This window comes from Lipophrys pholis (assembly GCF_963383615.2).
Source record: "Lipophrys pholis genome assembly, chromosome: 7".
In the NCBI taxonomy this organism is placed as follows: domain Eukaryota; kingdom Metazoa; phylum Chordata; class Actinopteri; order Blenniiformes; family Blenniidae; genus Lipophrys; species Lipophrys pholis.
In genome coordinates, this window is record NC_137638.1 from 24,608,856 (window position 1) to 24,627,354 (window position 18,499).

General features: G+C 40.7%; 1 protein-coding gene across 4 annotated transcripts in view; it reads left to right on the forward strand.

Annotated features, from left to right (window-relative positions):
• Positions 1–9,491: 9,491 nt before the first annotated feature.
• Positions 9,492–18,499, forward strand: part of LOC308111664 (multivesicular body subunit 12B-like) — a 36,222-nt gene continuing 27,214 nt past the window's right edge. For 2 of the 4 annotated variants that reach the window (XM_080466643.1, XM_080466645.1), the window contains exons 1-3: positions 9,519–9,559; positions 9,628–9,692; positions 11,700–11,801. In XM_080466643.1, coding sequence (XP_080322769.1) covers positions 11,709–11,801 — 93 coding nt within the window. In that variant the 5' untranslated portion in view covers positions 9,519–9,559; positions 9,628–9,692; positions 11,700–11,708. Of the gene's footprint in view, positions 9,560–9,627; positions 9,693–11,699; positions 11,802–18,499 lie in introns of all 4 variants that reach the window. The other 2 variants (XM_080466642.1, XM_080466644.1) reach the window with 1 other exon arrangement.

Sequence of the window (18,499 nt, forward strand, 5' to 3'; positions counted from 1 at the left end):
CCCTTATAAAATGCCTGGCTCCCCGGTGGACCGGGCGGGCTCTGATAAAATGTTCCCTCTAAATCACCACACCAGGGCAAACAACACATTCAAATCCATGGGAGAGTTGAGTGACTAAGTCCTGTGTGTGTAATAGATGTGGAGATCGTCGTACGAACATGGAAAAAAATAAAAATAAAACTTACTGTTGTGAATGTTAAACCCTGATCCTGACATCTTATTAAACTAATAACTCTTTGCGGTTTCCTTTCTGCAGCTGCTATGTTGTGATATGTGCGATTTGATTAATTTTCGGTGGCACATTTGCCAGCTTGGAAGAGGAATTGGACGGGAGATCACATCTCTCCTGTAGATTCGTTCACGCTGGATGTTTTCTACATTCGTTAGCAAGGGGAGCAGATGGCCGCCGCGAGCCGGGCTCACGGGGAAGTCAGCACTTTTTTTTGAACCTCCATGTTGTAGGTGTCTGCGCCGGAGCAGGACCTTCTTCAACCAGTCACCTCGCCATGGGAATAGTCTCTCGCAGATATTAATGGGCGCCCTTGCCACGGCGACCACCTCAGCACAAAGCCCACCGGGACGCAGCAGAGCAAATGCCACACTTTTCCCAAGCCTTGCTCCTTAATGACATCCCTCTGACATTGTGGCGCCTTCAAAGACGCCCCGAATAGCACGTCCACCGCTTCGTCGACTAAAACACCCGTGTATTAATTTGAGTCAGTGCCCTCTAAGTATTTGTCATAAGTACACGCTTCATATTTGCACTTCTTGGTGGAAAACACATCCTCTCTCCGAGAGATTAAAAGGTCCAATTGCCAGATGTTCACAGCTTGTGGGAAGAACAAAAAAAAAAACGTGCAAGAGATGCGCACTAGTCTCAATGGTGACAAACGTATGCCAACTGAATTGCAAAAAGGCAAAATAAGTCCATATTGGACACACTTCCCAGAGCACGGAAACTATGAGAGAGAGGACAACATCTTGGATCATCTATCTTCCTTAAATGCTGAAGCCGTGACAAAGTGGATGGAGAAATTATGATAAATGATAAGACATACTTAGTCAATATCTGTAATTCTCTTTCTTCACTCTGCTGTGCTTTTATTGTCGTGTTGTTTAGCTGAAAAGACACCCATTCATTGAAATTGCACTTTGAAGGCCAGATTGTGATCAAATTGTTATGGACATTGTACATGTTAATATCAATATCTCCATCTCGGAGATAGATTGTCAAGGCGACTTGCTATGCATTTATATCTTATTTACACGGCGTGGGAGGCGTATCGGGAAGCCGCAACACGGGAACAAGACTCCCAGAGAAAATCTCTTTCAGTCAATCCACTTTAAAGGGAACCGATACTGCACATCCATTAGCCAATTTAACAGAAAGGAGAGCAAAAGGTGCATTTGCATAAAGCCGAGAACGGTTTTCTTTTGACAAACACAAAATAGTATGCAGAGAAATAATCCCACAAATATTTGCCCAAAAAAATAAATAAACTTGTTAAGGATGTCCTTTTTTTAATATTGATACTTACAGGATGTTGTCCTTCAATAACTAATTGAATTTTGAATTAATTAGGAAGAGGAGGGATTACAAGTGAAACTGACAATATTTTTTCATCCCACAAATGAAATCTCACCTCAAAGGTTAATTGCTGGCCTTATGTGTTCTTGTAACCTTATAGTGATTATGAAAGGGAGCAATGGGAGCAGGGAAGTAATAGTGTTAGAGTTGCAAAGTCAATCTAAGGTTGTAAGTCGGCTGTTTCATGTAACAGAGGCCAACCTTAAACCATCTTCTAACTTTAACAAAGGAAAAAATAATCATAATATCAGTTATATTATCATTGTAACGCACCAATAGAACATGAAATCAAACAAGCTACTTTTGACATTTTAGTTGTATTTAGTGTCTTTACATTAGAGACTCAATCTACAACCTATGTTTTCGTCCGTCTCTGCTAAACAAGCAATAATGAAATGATGTACTAAACACATCTTCCTGATTGGCTGGTTTGAATTTCTCCTTTTCGCTCTTTCCATCCCCAAACCCCAACTGGAACAGGAGGAAGTTTCCACCTCCGAGCCTGGTTCTGTAGGTTTCTTCCTTTGTCTCCTATGCAGGCTTAAGTGGAATTGTTGGGTTTCTCTCTGTAAAGATGCCGTGAGATGACTGTGTTGTATTTGGCGCCACATGAATAAAGTTAAATTGAATCTTCCAACAGATACGAGCTCTATCATTAACTAGAATGTCACTCAGTAGAGCGCAGACCCTCGCCAACGCCACGTACAGTATGTCTGTGTAACCGATGCAATTCGGGAGAGGAGTCTTTGCGAAAAGTTGGTAAAATACATACATATAAACCAGTAAATACACACGGACAAAAGTATAACCTTCACCTCAACTTTTGTTGGTGAAGGTAACTAATCAGCACATACTCCAGTAGGCCCAGACCCCCAGCAAGTTTCATTTACCTTGGTTACTTATTGATAACATATAAAACTTGAGACCAAAGTTTCTCCAGAAACCATTCACTAAGAAAAAACTCTGTTTTCCCACATTATCAGAACTTCAGCAGTGTTTTTTTTTTTTTGGGGGGGGGGGGGGGGGGGCATTCATTAAAGTGAATTCATTGTACTAGATGAGTGATAGCGTGAGCACTTTCACTTCTTGAATTAGCATGAAACCTTTCACCAGGAGAAAAGATGACAACATTTTAGAAAATGTCAATCTGACATCGAGTCGGCGCAGCTATTATGTGTCTTTGTTATGTAGTAGTTAGAAATCATTTCATTTAGTTGTCTAACACTAAAAAAATTTAAGTAAAAATATCAGTTGACTTTAATTATAGCTTAAAAGTCAGAGAATACTATCTTTTTTTTTACATTATAGAAAGATTTTGTGACTTTTAGTTATTAAAAGAAAAGACATTTCACATACAATAAACTTGGATCCTTCAATGCAAAGAGACCTTGTATAGTACTACAGCTGCATTGCTAATTCTGGAGAGGATTTTAAAACTCTCTTATGGCAGAGCCCGTTTTCCAAAGACGCTTGTAAAGGATGGGGGTAATATGGTGATGGCTCCACACTGTCATTAGGATAATAGCAGCAGTGTTCTGAATATACTGGAGTTTCTCCACTTCTGGCAGACGTCCCAAAATCCGGAGCTCTGCAGCACTAAAGCCACATCCAGTCCTTTCAGAACCAACTTCAAGTTTTATATTAGCATTCCTCAATTGCATTTTTATGTGCGCCATAAATATTCCTGGAAATACAATCTAATTTTTTTTGTAGCCTACTTTCTCTAAAAAGCAATAGTCAAATTAGCACATTAACTTTAAGATGTTAGGGTTTTACGAGACAATGAGCAGCGGCTTGTAGTGCCTTTAAATTCTGCCTGGTGTACTACAATATACCTATTTAGAGCAGATACCTTGACATGGCATATAGGGAAAAGCGCAGGTTTGACTCACAAACAAACAAACTAGATAAGAATATCTAGATATCATGAATTAGGAGATTTGGAGTTTCAACGTAGTGTAAATGTGTTTATATGTCATTTTTGCCACCTACATGTAATTGTGTGTGATCATAAGCATTAAAATGACCAAAATCACACATTATTCATCATTTCTCGGACGCACACAAAAAGAAATCTCTCCAAAGTACATAATTGTATCACTGACGTCTTCACACTGTTGAGCCGATTGACAAATATTCTAATATATGCAATAAAGTGCATCAATTACAACTTATTATTCAGAAATTCTATTTATAAAAACCAAAACTTAGGAAGAAAAAAAAAGGGGGGGGGTTACCAAAAATACTCAATTGCCCGGTACAGGGTTAATGTAACGTCCAGTCAATTTAATCATAGAATTTCAAATTCAAAATGTTGGTGCCTGCACTGGTCAAGTTAACCTGTAGAGGATTTAGGAAGGAAGAATATGTCTGAGCTGGAAATGAATTGAGTGAGTTGCGTGTCAGTATGAGCAGCCCCGGGAACTCCGAGCATGACAGGAAGATGAGTGAAAAGTACCATGCAACACAACGAAACATGCCCTCCGAGGAGAAAGACATGATAGCGGCTCATAATGTGTAATGCCTTGTTACGGCGCACACACACACACACACACACACACACACACACACACGCTCCCACGCCGAACCCAGCCTTTCAGAACCCATAAAGAATTTCAATTTCCGACACGAGATACCAGAGAAACATCTAATTACGCGGGCGACGAGTGATTGAAGGATGCTGTAATGGACTGAATGGTGACGCGGTGAAACACCTTGTTACAAACTGTTTCTTGGACGCCATCCGTCACTCCGCGGTGGGGAAACACCGCAGCAACAGGTAGCGGCAAGCGTGGCCCAGCCTCTCTGTGTGTGCTTTAACACGCAAAGTGAGGCAACGCGAAGAGGAAGGACGGGGACGGGGAGGAGAGCAAAGGACGAGGGTATCATCCTGCCCAAAAAATGTTTGCAGACTGGATACCGAACACCGTTGTTGAGGTTACTATTTATCTCATGCCAGCCAAGTTGGCACGCACATCTGGCGCTGGGTACTTAGTGCAATTATTTATGATTTCCTCCAAGATTTAAAAGCTCTTCGCCCGGCCTTGTAATGCAGTAACTGATTGCACTGCTAATGTAATTAAGGGGAGATTATGATGTCCACGTGGCACACCAGATGGTGGCATTCACAGCGATGGGGGAAGGCACAACTGGCACACCACTGCACAAGGGCAGTGAGGCGCAGTCAGTCGGAGCAGTCCAGACTCCCCACCAGACGGAGGAAAGTATGTGTGTGTGTGTGTGTGTGTGTGTGTGTGTGTGTGTGTGTGTGTGTGTGTGTGTGTGTGTGTGTGTGTGTGTGTGTGTGTGTGTGTGTGTGTGTGTGTGTGTGTGTGTGTGTGTGTGTGTGTGTGTGTGTGTGTACGGCGTGCATGCACGGATGCGCGAGTGTAATGGTGTATTTTTGATGATAAGTTAAGCGACAAAGTGTAAGCTGAAATAGATGAGTAAAGTGAAATACTACCCAAGAAATTACTCACAGCGAGCCAGTTCCTAAATGTGCGGGATGCATGCGAAAGCTCAGACATGCCCCAAAGAAAGATCCACCCGTTTGATCTGAGAAAGTTGCGCTGGCCATTTTCAATAGACACTTCCAAGATGCACTCTCTCTTCTTTTCAGATGTGAATTATTTCAAACAACAAACGTGAGGACTCGGTAAATGAATCTGACGGTTTATAGATTTTCAACTTGTGCAATTTGGTGCTTAGGCCAAGAAAACAGATGGCCTAAAATGGAAAATTAAATCACATTTGGAAAAGCTGTCATGTTTCAAAAGATTACAGCCGGGGCAACAATGTGACTCAACCAAACTGACCTTTAATTAGAAAAAAAGCATGATATTATAGGGCCTCACATGGCTCTATCCTATGGGGGTACTAAGGGCAGGCTTCTTAAGGCTTGTTATTATAAGCTATTCAGGAGACACAGAGGTTGTTTTTTTTATGTGTAGACACAAAAGTGTATAGGAGGGGGCTGAGGGTTATATATGAAATGAGACCTGCAGATTTCTACACAGCCTATAATGGGTTCACGCGGGTGACGGGGACATTGGGGCACAGTAGATTTCCCAAGTTGAGATAGGGATATTATTACTCCTGGGGTGGCTACACAGAAATTTCCATCTTTCGTCCCTAGACTAGTGTCAGCAAATTACAAAACACAAGGAATGACCTTTTACACATGAAAAAGAAAACCTTTGCTTTTCGGTATTTTTTTTTTTTATAGTCATTTAGTTGCAAAGTCATTCAAAAAGGTGTAATTTGGGTTGGGAGGGGGCCTCCTCTGTCATCCACTGATGATCAGTCACGACCGCAACGCCGCTCAGACGTACCACAATATGTGTGCGATATCCTGCACACGATAAAGAAGATCCAGTATTTATGAGGTCGACTTTAACCGAGATGTGTCATAAAGTATACATGAAACAAAGCGTGAACAAAGAAATCACAGTTTTAATGAACCTTTTCAAAATGCCAGCTGTAATGCTATGCATCCTACACTGACTGCTCCCCCACAGAAACCTGCCACGGCCATCATTCATCTTACCCCACAATCCTCAGCATGCAATGTGCCGCACATTAAAACACTGTAAAAGCTGATGGTTTTCACAGTTAGCATGTGTTGCGGATATCTCCCTGCTCTCAACGAGTGTTTCATCACCTATTCCATAATTAGACCATTACTTTAGCAGGTGCACCTCTTCTCAGCCGGAGCATGTGTTAATTTTTTTTTTCTTTTTTTTTTTTTCCTTTCATTGACACCTGAGATTTTATTGTGTCAACTTCAGCATGGAAACGCACACGTCTGATTCAGTGGGTCGTCAACACCTTGTTGCCACAGCATGTGTTGGTGGGGTTGTGCGTGTCAGGGGTGGGTGGGTGGTGATGATGATGAGGGTGTGTTGCAGTCAGATTAATGTAAAACAAACTATTCCTCCAAGTAAATGTCTCTGTTGTCAATATTTGCCAAGAATATCCAATAACATCCACAGCCCTTGATGAGCATATGAGCCAATAATGCTTGTTGGAAATTTTCACAGTTATTCTTTCTGCAAAATTATTCCAAACCTTCATCCATCCATAAATCCATTAATGTCTTACACTGATTTATTCTATTCAGGATCAATGGATGCTCGAGGTACCAACTAGGGTATCGTACACCCTGGAGACGTCACCAGTCCATCACAGAGAGAGAAGACAATCAGGGTACGCGGGGTATAAAACAGAAAAACCTCTCAATAGTTATTGCCCACATGGGCGAACTTGCAAACTTGAACCTCCCACGCACTTTATTTTCCCATAAGACAATTAACAAAATTGTTTTAATTAAAACAGTAAGTTAATGTATCATACAATAGTTTAAAACCATATAGTTTCATCCACTGACATGTTTATTTATGTGATATGCATGATCTGCACCAGATCTACATTTAAATCACAAGTTCAATCAATTTAAACCAATACCACACAAACAAGTACAGCATTTTATGTCTTTGTGAACATATCAGCCACAGCGATCGCTGCACTTCACGACTTATCAAACATCCTTGGATCATGATAACTTCCACTAAGTGGGTCCAGTAGCTGCTGATCAAACCGGCACGATATTCAACAGGGATTTTGGATTACCCTTCATTTATTTCACAGCATTGTAGTTTGGTTCAGGCTTGGGCGAGTCAAAATGTTTTAGTTTAGTCTCTTTTTTTTCCAATATGTATGTCTTCATCTGTTTTTTTGAACGGTTTATGGTCCATGTTTGAGGTTGTGTTGTTTAGCAGTGTCAACCGACTTCCACTGATTTTCAGCCGATAGACACCATTCATCAAATCATCCCATTATAATGAAATAAATAGATACACACATACATACATACATTCTAGCAAACTACACTTTTAACAAGCAAAGAAACTTCTCCCAGCCATTCTCCCCAAAGACGTTTAATATAATCCCTCTGCGCCACCAGCTCAAACCTGTGTGTATGTATGCTCGTGAATGAGACAGAAAAGTTGGAATGCAAAGAGTGAAGAAATGTGCGCCATGTCTCGTGCTTTCACTTGCTTGTATTGTACATCCTTTTGTAAGGTGAAGGTGGACATTTGAGGCCACGTGAGGTCACACTGTTCTCCTGCATGTCCCCTCTCTAATAACGGAGGTGGAGTGAATTCTAAAGAGGGAAAACTGATCACATCATGTTGAGCCGTGTAAGCCAATAAATACATCTGAGTGAGTCTGGCCCCGGTGAAGACACCCTACCGGCATATGGCACCATGTCAAAGAACAGAGCAACACGTCTTTGATTTGAATAAATTAGGATAATAGTTGCACAATGAAATAATTTATTTGATTGCTGTGGTGGGGGTAGAAATAATAAACTTCATGATGGCAAAGCATCTGTCGCCTGCTGGTGTTTTGGACAGTCTACAAAGAGGCTTTCAAGTTTTGCACTGAGGGAGATGTACGTCCTAATGTTACAGCTAAGCTAATACACTGCCCTTTGTCTTAGTTTTATCTGATTACCGTAACGACATGTGATGATTAGAGAGACAACCAACTGTCAGACGCATGACCTGTAGATGTATTCATGCAATGATAGTCATTTAGTGAAGCGCAACCCTGATTCAGTTAAAGCCAAATTGGATCATTGGAGTTATTGCAAAGAAATACACCCACATGTCAGTGTGGGCTTGTGAGCGCAGGCCGTTATTTTCTATGCAGACAAGAAAATTGGCATATTTGGCAACTTTTTGATTTCATGAGATGTTCTCATTTGTGGAGTGAAATATCTGTTGATTTGACTCAGAATCATGGTGATTACGGTCTGAAGACAAATGCTAAAACCAATTTCAACTCCTTAAAGAGAATTCTACTATCTCCTACTAAATATCATTAGTGAGTTATTTTGCTCCTTAAGAGGGCAAAATCTACCAAGTATGTTTGAGATTATACAATAAATGAAAGGATGAGGAAAGTGGGAGCTCAGGAGGAGAACTTGTGATCCTAAAATTGCCTGAATGTGTGGACGTGTCTGTTGGCACTCTGATATACTGGCGAGTTCTCCAGGCTGTAGCCCGCCTTCACCCATTGTAAACTGACATGTGCTTCAGACAAAGCAGAGCAGAAGATATGATTATTGCTACGTAACAGGAGGAGGGTTTCTCTCCAGGTCGGATCCTGCTTACCCGCCGAGATCAGATGAGCTCGGGCAGGGAGATGGATGGGTATTGATATTTAAAAAATTATAAAAATGGATCAGGACTTGTATGACAGAAGTACGTCTGGAAATCAATTCAAATATTTAAGCACTGAAAATACATTTATTATTGGCCTCTTTTGAAATAATTTATCTTTTAGTTCTCAATCTGAACATGTGTTGCCAAACAACTGCTGCATTGGGATTAAAATGATTCAGGTATCTGCAAAGTATCTGCAGTGTGTGTTTTCATAGAGGTGATAATGATTAAAAAATATATAGGAATGACATGGACACAAATACTCATATGAACATGGTGGCACCACATATGTAAAGTAACTGATCATCCCATGTGATTACACCAATGATAATTGGTTTTAAGTGATATCAGTCACTGTGTTATGTTGATATCAATCACTGTATTAAAAATATGAAATTAAATTCAATCCAGTAAGTGATTTGCACAGGAAGCGTAGAACTACACTTTTTATGATGTTGAAGCTGTATAAAATAATTATAAAAAATAATTAGGGAATGTGCTTAAGTTTACAAATACACAATATAAACATTTTTCTAAAACAGTGGAGTGAATGAACATTTTCCTTAATTTATAGTCTTAAATGGATTAAATTGCTAGAGAGAGACCTCTGTGTGGCGTATACACAGATCAACATTAGTTAATGATTTTCTCTACCGGAAGTGCTTCCTACCTGCACGAGCTGCATGTGGAGTCCAAAGGTTGAGACGGTGAAGCTGCTCAGCAGGAGGACGCTCTCTAACAGGTACAAACACCACAATATTCTTTACTTTTTTTTTTTTTTTGTTAAACTTAACTTCTGTGCGTCTAAAGACTGAGAGTCCACGTGAGGTCTCAACTCATCCGGGTCATTTATCAGTGGACTGGACTCTGATACGGTGACGTTTTATTTCTTTATTTCTTTTTTTATGGAAACAAGGTGCACGCAATTATGTAGCGTTATTTTAACGCACTAGAAAACCGCTTTATACAATTGACAATAATTACTTGGGAGTGTTGTTTCAAATTGTAATAGGTGAGTAGAGAGTCTTTTTATCCTGTTTTTTTTTTTTTTTTAATGGGCGTTTGCTTTTTATTTATAGCAGTCATAACTGGTTTGTTATTATTAACAGTGCTTGTGTTGAAGAACTTCACAAAACAGTCCTCAAAATGCGAAAAGTGAAGTAGAATCAAAACAGCAGCCAAAGCTTTAAAGCTTTAAAGGGGTAAGCGACTCGATTTGACCCCCCAAAGACAAAAAACAAACAGAATACAAATATAATAAAAATAATAGTTAATAATAAGTTTGAGAGCTGCTCCTCCCACAGTGCAAATAAACAAAATGTAAGAAACAAAGAATAGTGCAATATAACAAAGAAAAATGCAGAATGTGCGTGAATCAATGAATGATTGAATTTCAGATGCTTCTAGTTCTGGAAACAGGTTCTGGTTTGTGTTGTGATACACTTGTAGCTGCTGCCAGAGGGAACCAGTCAAACAGGCGCAAACAATTGCGAGCAACCCTTGATGATGTTTTCTCCTCTGCTCAGTAAACACAGCAAAGAAAGTAAACAACTATGTGCTGAGCAACGCTGCTGGAAGAAGTGTAGGCCTGATATATAACACTCACATGTTTTCTAGAACTGTGTGAAGGTGATACAATTTTGGAAAAATATAAGCAATATTCTACAAACTATTTTATGATGTGAAATTCCAAGTACCTTCCATGTAATGTACCTGAGAGAAATTGTAGACGTCGTCATGGGAGAAGACGGGTACTTCCTCAAGAAAAAGAAATTGAGTAAAGTGACCGATATTCTAAGTCTTTGTTTTGTGTAAGTGATTTTTCCATTTGGAAACTGTTTTGTGATTTTGTAATGTATATCATTTCATGCTGTTTTGTCATGAAGAAACTCAGTAAAGTTTACAAAAAGTGAAAAGACACAAGTGCTGAGAGTTCGTAAACCTCGAGACAACATGCTATAGGATGCATTGCAAAACCAAGCTTGTCGTACTCCGTGATTTTTCAGACCATTGGATTATTTTTTCTCACCATGCTCGGATAGATGATGTTTCCGTCTGCAGACGTAAATAGTTTGAATGTTTTTCCTTTGCTCTGCTGGATGTTGTGCTGTAAACAAAAGCTCATCTTGAACAAATTAATGTTGCAAAGAAATCCCTCATTCTATTAGCTCATTTGCTATCCTGTTTCATTTGAATAAGTACAGCTATCTAACATTTGTTAAAGAGACAGCTGTTTCTGGACCAAATCCCCTAATTTGATCAACCTAATTGCGATAGATTTTGTAAATATCAAGATTGAACGCAGCAACTTTGTCAGTTAGTACAAGAACGCTTTAACGCTAATCTAATAAAATTGCATAAGGGAACCTTTGCGAAGCCACTTACGCTGTAAAAGGCTTGCATACCCATTAGGCAAAAATTCCCTTAGACAGGAATAGATAGCAATTGATTGGGACTTCCTTGAAAATATGTGACCAGCCCGTCTAATTTGTGATTTGGTGAAGTCATTGTGTGGTCTCCAAATGCTGTTTTGTCACTGGTCTCACTTGTCATTTGATCCTGGATTAGGCGACCACTTTTTCTCCTGGATCCTAATAAGCCTCATCAAGAAGTCAATAATGGGGCCATTTTAGCCAAGAACGACCCTGTCCATTCTCCCTGTAATGACTAGAAAGGCTGCAATGCTCATTTTCTTTCACTTTTTATGCATTTATTCAATATTTTCAGATATCAAATAATTCTCGTTTTCACTTTGTTAAAGATTAAACAACACTCATAATAAATATGTGGATTCAACCTTTCTTCACTTGACTGTTAAAATAGAAGAACTGTTGATTAGTGTTCTGAATATTTGTCTCGCACTATGTTTTTCTGCCTTATAGATCCTCAACATGTCTGAAGTACCCGACCAGCTGCCTAAAGACCCCATCAGTGCAGTGGGAATTGTTACATCAAGCAGCAAGGCCCCAGATGGCTATACCATTGTGAGTACTGGAGTTGATTCTATCATTATTTTTATTTTATCCGGTGATCCATGCATAAATCCCCCTTACCTGTTCTGACCATGTTGGGAGGTGCAGAGAGCATAAATTCACACCTTATACAATTCAGGCGCATGCATTAATCGGACATGAATGCACAGGGAGAACATGCAAGCTCCAAATCTAAGGTTTTCTTACTACAAGGTTTTATCACCTGTTCAAACGCTCCCCCGTGGGTTTTCACCTCAAGCCCACCAGTAAGCAACAGTTTAAATTTCATTGTGATTGCGAAAAATGATTCATCCTCACCTAGTAAGTGATTGGCTCTGCTCTCATGTTCACCTTTACATATTTTGATAAACCACTCATATAATCTTGTCTGATTCTCATTGCGTAACGTAAGAAGTGTTCATCGAGGAGCTGCTGTGGTTTAACGGATTACTTCAGATCGCTGTGATATCTGGTGTCACTCAGATGGGAATCTGCTTCGGATTTAGACATTTATTTGGTTTAGATGCAGAGAAACGCATACCTGACCCACACACTGCAGGGAAATGTGACCCAATTCAGATTTCTTGCTCACAAGTGACCCATATCCAACCTGTTCTGTGGCCGTGTCAATGCTGCAATTCCAATTTTGTATCACCAGACCCAGGCTTCGATCATATTTGGTACAAATTCGGATATTTTTCTACATGCGACTGCTTCGTCATTGGTGTGTGACTGACGTCACGGATAAGCGCCGGAGGAAGCGGCTCCGCCAAAACAATAAAATCTGTGCTCTCTTTTTCCTTCATTCCGCTTCTTCTTTCCCTCTGCGTTTTGTCTAGATTTTGTCGACTCGTATTTAACAACCACTTGAAAATGGATCTACACGCTGACCAGTGTTGCCAGATATGGCGGTATCCCCCAATTGGGCAGCTAAACTCTCTTACTATTTAACCCTGTATATTCCGTGTGTTTATGGTGTGTTCTTTATTGCACATATACTAGTTTTAGGGTTTTAACATGATTTCTACACAGGCTGAGATTTGGGGTTTTTATGAGCATCAAGACCTGCAGTGTGAACGTTTTCTAATCCTCACATCACCTCGGGTGACTTTGGAGACACTCGTTTACTAATAAGCAAATCTTTGGATAGTTCAATCGATACATCAAAATAAAGTTGTAACACTTTTCATAATAAACAGAAAAAGTGCCAAAAAAAAGTAATGCAGAATGGTTTTCACTTAAATTGCGCTTTTCCACTGCTTGAACAGTCACAAAAACACAATCTAATTGACATTATTAATCATATTCACACACATAGAGGCGGCTGCCATGCAAGGGGCACAGCGTATCTATTGGGAGCAACTTGGGGTTCAGTGTCTTGCTCAAGGACACTTTGCCATGTGGACAAAATGGGGAAGTGAACCTGCAACCTTCCAGTTGACCATCAAACACTGTAACAACCGAGCCAGAGCCAGCCTAATAATGCCCAGAATAAAACCTCCACCAAAGCCCCAACAAACACAGTACAATTATATCTTAACCCTATAGGAGAAATGGTGGAGATGTACATAAAAATATCATAAACACAAAAGAGTTAATAAAATACATTTAAAAGAGGAAATGAAAACATCAGGTATACAATGTTTGGGTACAAGGATAGAAGCTAAAGACTGAAATAGTGGATAAAATGTCATAGTAAATAACTAACATGCAGAATGCATAAAAACCGAGTAAAAAAAAAAATCACAGAAAGCATAAAATTAAGCTATATAAATGTTTAAATAAATTTAATGACTGCAGTAAATGAAGAGTACATAAAAGATTAAAATTAAATGCAGATTCTATAAAAACAAAACATGAATATTCAAAAGATTAAATAAAAGCTTAATTAAAAAAATCAAGATCTTGAGTTTCCCTTTAAAATGTTAAAACCTGAGGACCTGGAGAAACTCCAAGCACAAAAGTCCACAGGGACCTCATGCAAACTCCACACAGACCCGCTCTATTGGCCGGCTCAGGCCAGAAACCATCAAGTCAAGAGGATCGAATCAAACACAGAATAGATGCTCTGTTTTGGCTTTCTGCTGTTGGTTGCACATGCAACTGTTGAAACGCAGTCAGGATGGCGGCAGATGCTCTCATTAGAAATCTGTCTTTGACGACCTATTTTTACTTTTGATTATTAGAATATTCTCGTTTCTGGTTGCCATCAGTTTCACAAACACACCAGAGGCTTAATGACGTTGGGTTGACGCTCTTATCACTTAAGTTTGTCCTCGTGTTTTCTTCACGTCTCGCAACAGCTCCACCATTAGCAGGAATGTGTCAGGGTTTGAGTTGCTGCTCGGGGAGTTGGATAATGAGAACTTTACTCAGTTGTAAATGAGTCGCAGGGGGTGAAAAAAGAAACGAGCGCAAGTTTAATAAAACACTAGACGAGCTCAAGGGGAGAAGTCTCTTCCTCCTTCCCTTCCTATTCAGACCTCTATTGTTTTCACCCTACGCCCTCTGAACCCTCCCCTCCTTCCTCCTGCAGTTTTTATCTCTTCCTGCTCCACCCTACACACCCCGCTCCTTGTAATCTCTGGCAGATGATCTTGGGTTGGCATTCAGAACGGAGCCACTGGCGAGGAAGCAGCGTACACGCCGCACGGCAGTGACAAACACGGAGGAGCCCCGTCAGACTTCCTCTGCTGCTCCAGTGCACCAGTACATTCTAGCTGATGTGCAAATACTGTTGTTGTAAAGCAGTTAGAAAGTAGTGCATGACTTTAATATGAACAGTGAACGCACACCCATGTCAGCGAAGATGGTTTGAAAAGCTGCCACTGAAATATATGGATTTTATTTTAATTAGATATTCAGATATACATGACTAATACCGAATCATTGCAAGGTGACACAGTCATTACTATCGTCAGGTGAATTGACTCAAAACAATCCACTGTACAGTTTTGTAACCTGACATCTGAGATTGTTTTTTTTATGTATTTCTAGAGATAAATTTTGGTGGCACAAACAAACTAATGACCATCGCATTCATAATAAATACATACATATATAAAGTGGGTGGAAAGGTGCTAAGGGTGCTTGAATATTGCATAATATTGCATTTTATTTCAAGTGCATACACTTTAGAGGGGTCAGACCACTAAAATGATAGAATGACAAACCTGAGAAACTTTTAATTTCAAATACTAATTCATTTTATGAAGGGGGGAGTTTACAAAAATGCATTATTTTACTGCACCAGTGAATCTCTTTAGACTACTAGTATGTTAAGGCCTGTTTCAGGTTTGATGTGAATGTAATCCAAAACTTTCCCTATTGTGCTCAGATTGATTTTCATTTCTTGTTCTGAATTTATTGACTAAAACAATCAAACCCACAGTGGACAAAAGTAGTTGTGGCCATTATTTATATTGAAAAACCTTCAGTAGATGTTGTCTTAATAATTTTTGCCGATTAAACTTTCTGTCAAGTTATTTTCAGTGACGTTCCGAGCTTCGTCGGTGCTCAGTCCATCCATCCATCCATTTTTTCCCGCTTATCCGTTTCCAGGTCGCGGGGGCGGCAGTCTTCGCACTGTCACCCAGATTCAGTCCATCCAAATAGCTACAAAAAAGTTGTCCCATCAACCTGAGCTTGTTCTGTGTGCTAATTATAAGCCCGTCAGCTTGTTAACACAGTGAATACCACAGCTCGCTTAATATCATCAATTTAACATTGTTACTGTGAGTGTGTTAGCATGCTGACATTAGCATTTAGCACATACGATGGCGTGCTGCAACAGAGTGGCTGCAGGCTTTTTACGCCGCGTCTCAAATCATGTGCTTCCACACTTTCTATTTTAAGTGCATAAGTGGGTTCACACTGTCACCAACGCCAGCTTGCAGTGCACTGTGGGAACCCAGATGGTATCCTCCAAAAGGATCAACATGGAAGAGTTGGACATCTCGTCCACAATTGGTCACAGTTTTTGTTTTTCAGGGAAGAGAGGATTTAATTTCTTTGTAAGTAATAGTTGTAATAAAATACCAGTAATAAAATCTGGAATTTTCAATGGCTAACCCATAAGCAATAAATGATGGGATTATTCTTACTCTAAATTATATGTTATTTTGAGCTTTTGCCACATCTGAAACACTTAATACCACCGTCTTACATTTTATTTTATCTGCATTACATCATTACAATTTTAGTTTTAATGAAATTGATCATATTACCCTCCATCTACGTATTTCCTTTCACTTTAATGCAGCCCATCCATCCTTCCCTATTAATCGCAGCCTGCTCTAAAGGATAGTTTGGGATGTATGTTAGTCAGAGGTCAGGGTTACGCCACAATTAGCTCCGATTTTTTTTTGTGATATATTCTATCCTGCGTCACTTTTTATTCACAAAGTTAAACTAGAAATAACTTTCAAGGTAACAACATATCAAGAATAGGAAGTCAGCCTCCAAGATGAGAATTCAAGGCCACATTGACTCTGAAGCTTTATTTCAGATGCGTTCGTCCCACCTTCAGGAACATCTTTTGAACATCGCTCGGTGGTCTTTCATCTGCTCACTTGAAATACAAACAAAAATACCAACACTCGGGTTATCGTGCACTCCTGCAGCACAGAGGAGGGGAAGTCTCAAGACATTACGCTGTATTGATTTCTCTTTTTCCTTTCATACTCGGAAGATCTTTTCAGATTCCTCCTTAATGCCGACTCCTCTCCCATACTTACCGTACATTTTATGAAGCAGATCAAAAGGCTGATTAACTCTTTTGCTCTCTGATACGGTGCGCTCACATCTCTGAACCTGGGCAGGTTGTTCCAGCACAAGAGAGCACGGGCCCAGATCAAACGCCGCCCCACTGGGATCCGGAGCTTTGCCGAAGCACCGGCAGCCACCCAACATCAAACACCTCCAGTAGACTCTCGCACACTCATGCTCCGTGCCAGGGTTGCACCGGGGATATGCCTGCTAGCTGTTTCCCCCTGCTTTCAGCTTAACTAATTGCCCCCCTCACCCCCTGGTGCTCACAGAGTACCAGACTGCACAACCTCCTGATCCCAACCTGTGAAAGAAAGGAAAGAAAAAAAAAGATTAGTCTGAAATGTAAACAATTATAACGGCAATTTAACTCAATAAGCCAGTTGAGAGATAAAAGCTGACACATTATATTTTTGGTTGCGTTCTTTCTTCGGGGAGACTTTTTGATTCCCAGTACCGCTCGTATTTCTTCCTCACCTGGTTTCACTCTCCAGAGATTTTTTTTGATTGTTCGCCTTTTATACCTTTTGTATTCACAGCTGTGCCTCTCAGTGCTTCACAGCAACTTTCTGGTGGTGTCTGTCTCCAGAGAGGCTTCACAGGAATACGCAGCACCCCCTAAAGACACGTCTCATAGGTGGGCTTTTAGATCACGGCGAGCCGGAGATTTCAGGAAGTGGCAGTTGAATCTGTCATTTCATTTTAAATCAAATGATGCAGTCGCATTTCAATATCAGAGCTGTGAGATCTCTTATCAGACATGTGACATTCTTCTCCTTGAAGTCTGTGTTAACGACGGCGCCGCGCACGGCGGCGTCACTTTAAAGTGTTGGAGGAGAGCCACTGCAACTTTACACATGTTTCCTCTGCCGTGGCTCGGCAGTTGCCGTTTCGCATTCAAGCTGCGTCGCATCCTTGCTGCCGGCGGCTGTGGCAGGATGATGCCTGAGGTGCCTCGGAGGAGGACCGTGCCCTCGTTACTCCTCAACTTGACTTTGGGTTTCACAAAGCGAGCCCTTTGTTTACGCTGACAGGATGCGCTGGCTACTGACCTGGAAAAAGTGGCCAAGACGGGTTGTCTTGTAAGGAAGAGGGAGGCTGGTGATGTATAGGCTCCTTCTGGGACCTTTCATGGAACTGCTGTTGGAGACGCCCTGCAATCCCTCTCTCTGCTCATCTCCCCCCCCCCCCCCCCCTCCCCCCCCCCTCTCTCTCTCTCTCATCCGACTATCTGTCTCTGTTCCCCTCTCCAGTCTCAGCTCTCATCCCATCTAGTCAGTGGTGGTTTTGCATGAATCTCCCCATGCCATGTTTCCCCCCACCCAGTCACAGGGTCATTCATCATTATTGTCAAGGGGGTAATGTGTGTGGGTGGGTGCAGAGATCTATGACTTCTTCATTTGAATGAACCTCATTAGATTGACTCCTCTTTGTAAAGGATCCTTTTAGAAAATAGCTCTGGCAGTTATTTAGGTGATTCTCACATGATAGCCAATGGAACATGACGTTTCAGCCAAGCATATTTGCACGAACGATGGAGGAGTCTGTGATGCAGTCTGCAGGTTATATTTTGCTTTATCATTCTGCCCTGCGTACCTACATTTACATAGCAATGCAGTGTAGGACCTTGAGCTCGACTTGCGTTGCCCACATGCTGTCAATATGATGCAATCTATTTTTCTTACTGCTTCTGCTGCTCATTTACAACTGAATGAGTCTATTGTACAAGGGCGGGCCGCTCAGATCTTTAGAGCTGAACCTATCAAATTGCTTCAAATTGTCTGTATTGTTATGGGTTTTATTCTTTCTTTAATTTATCTCCTCAAGCCATGACAGTAAAATTATTCAGGATGTTTAATATTTTCAGTTCATCATGTTCCGCTCACGGAGTACATCAGGAGGTTTATTTAAAGAAATAAAAACACACATTGAGCATTTACCAC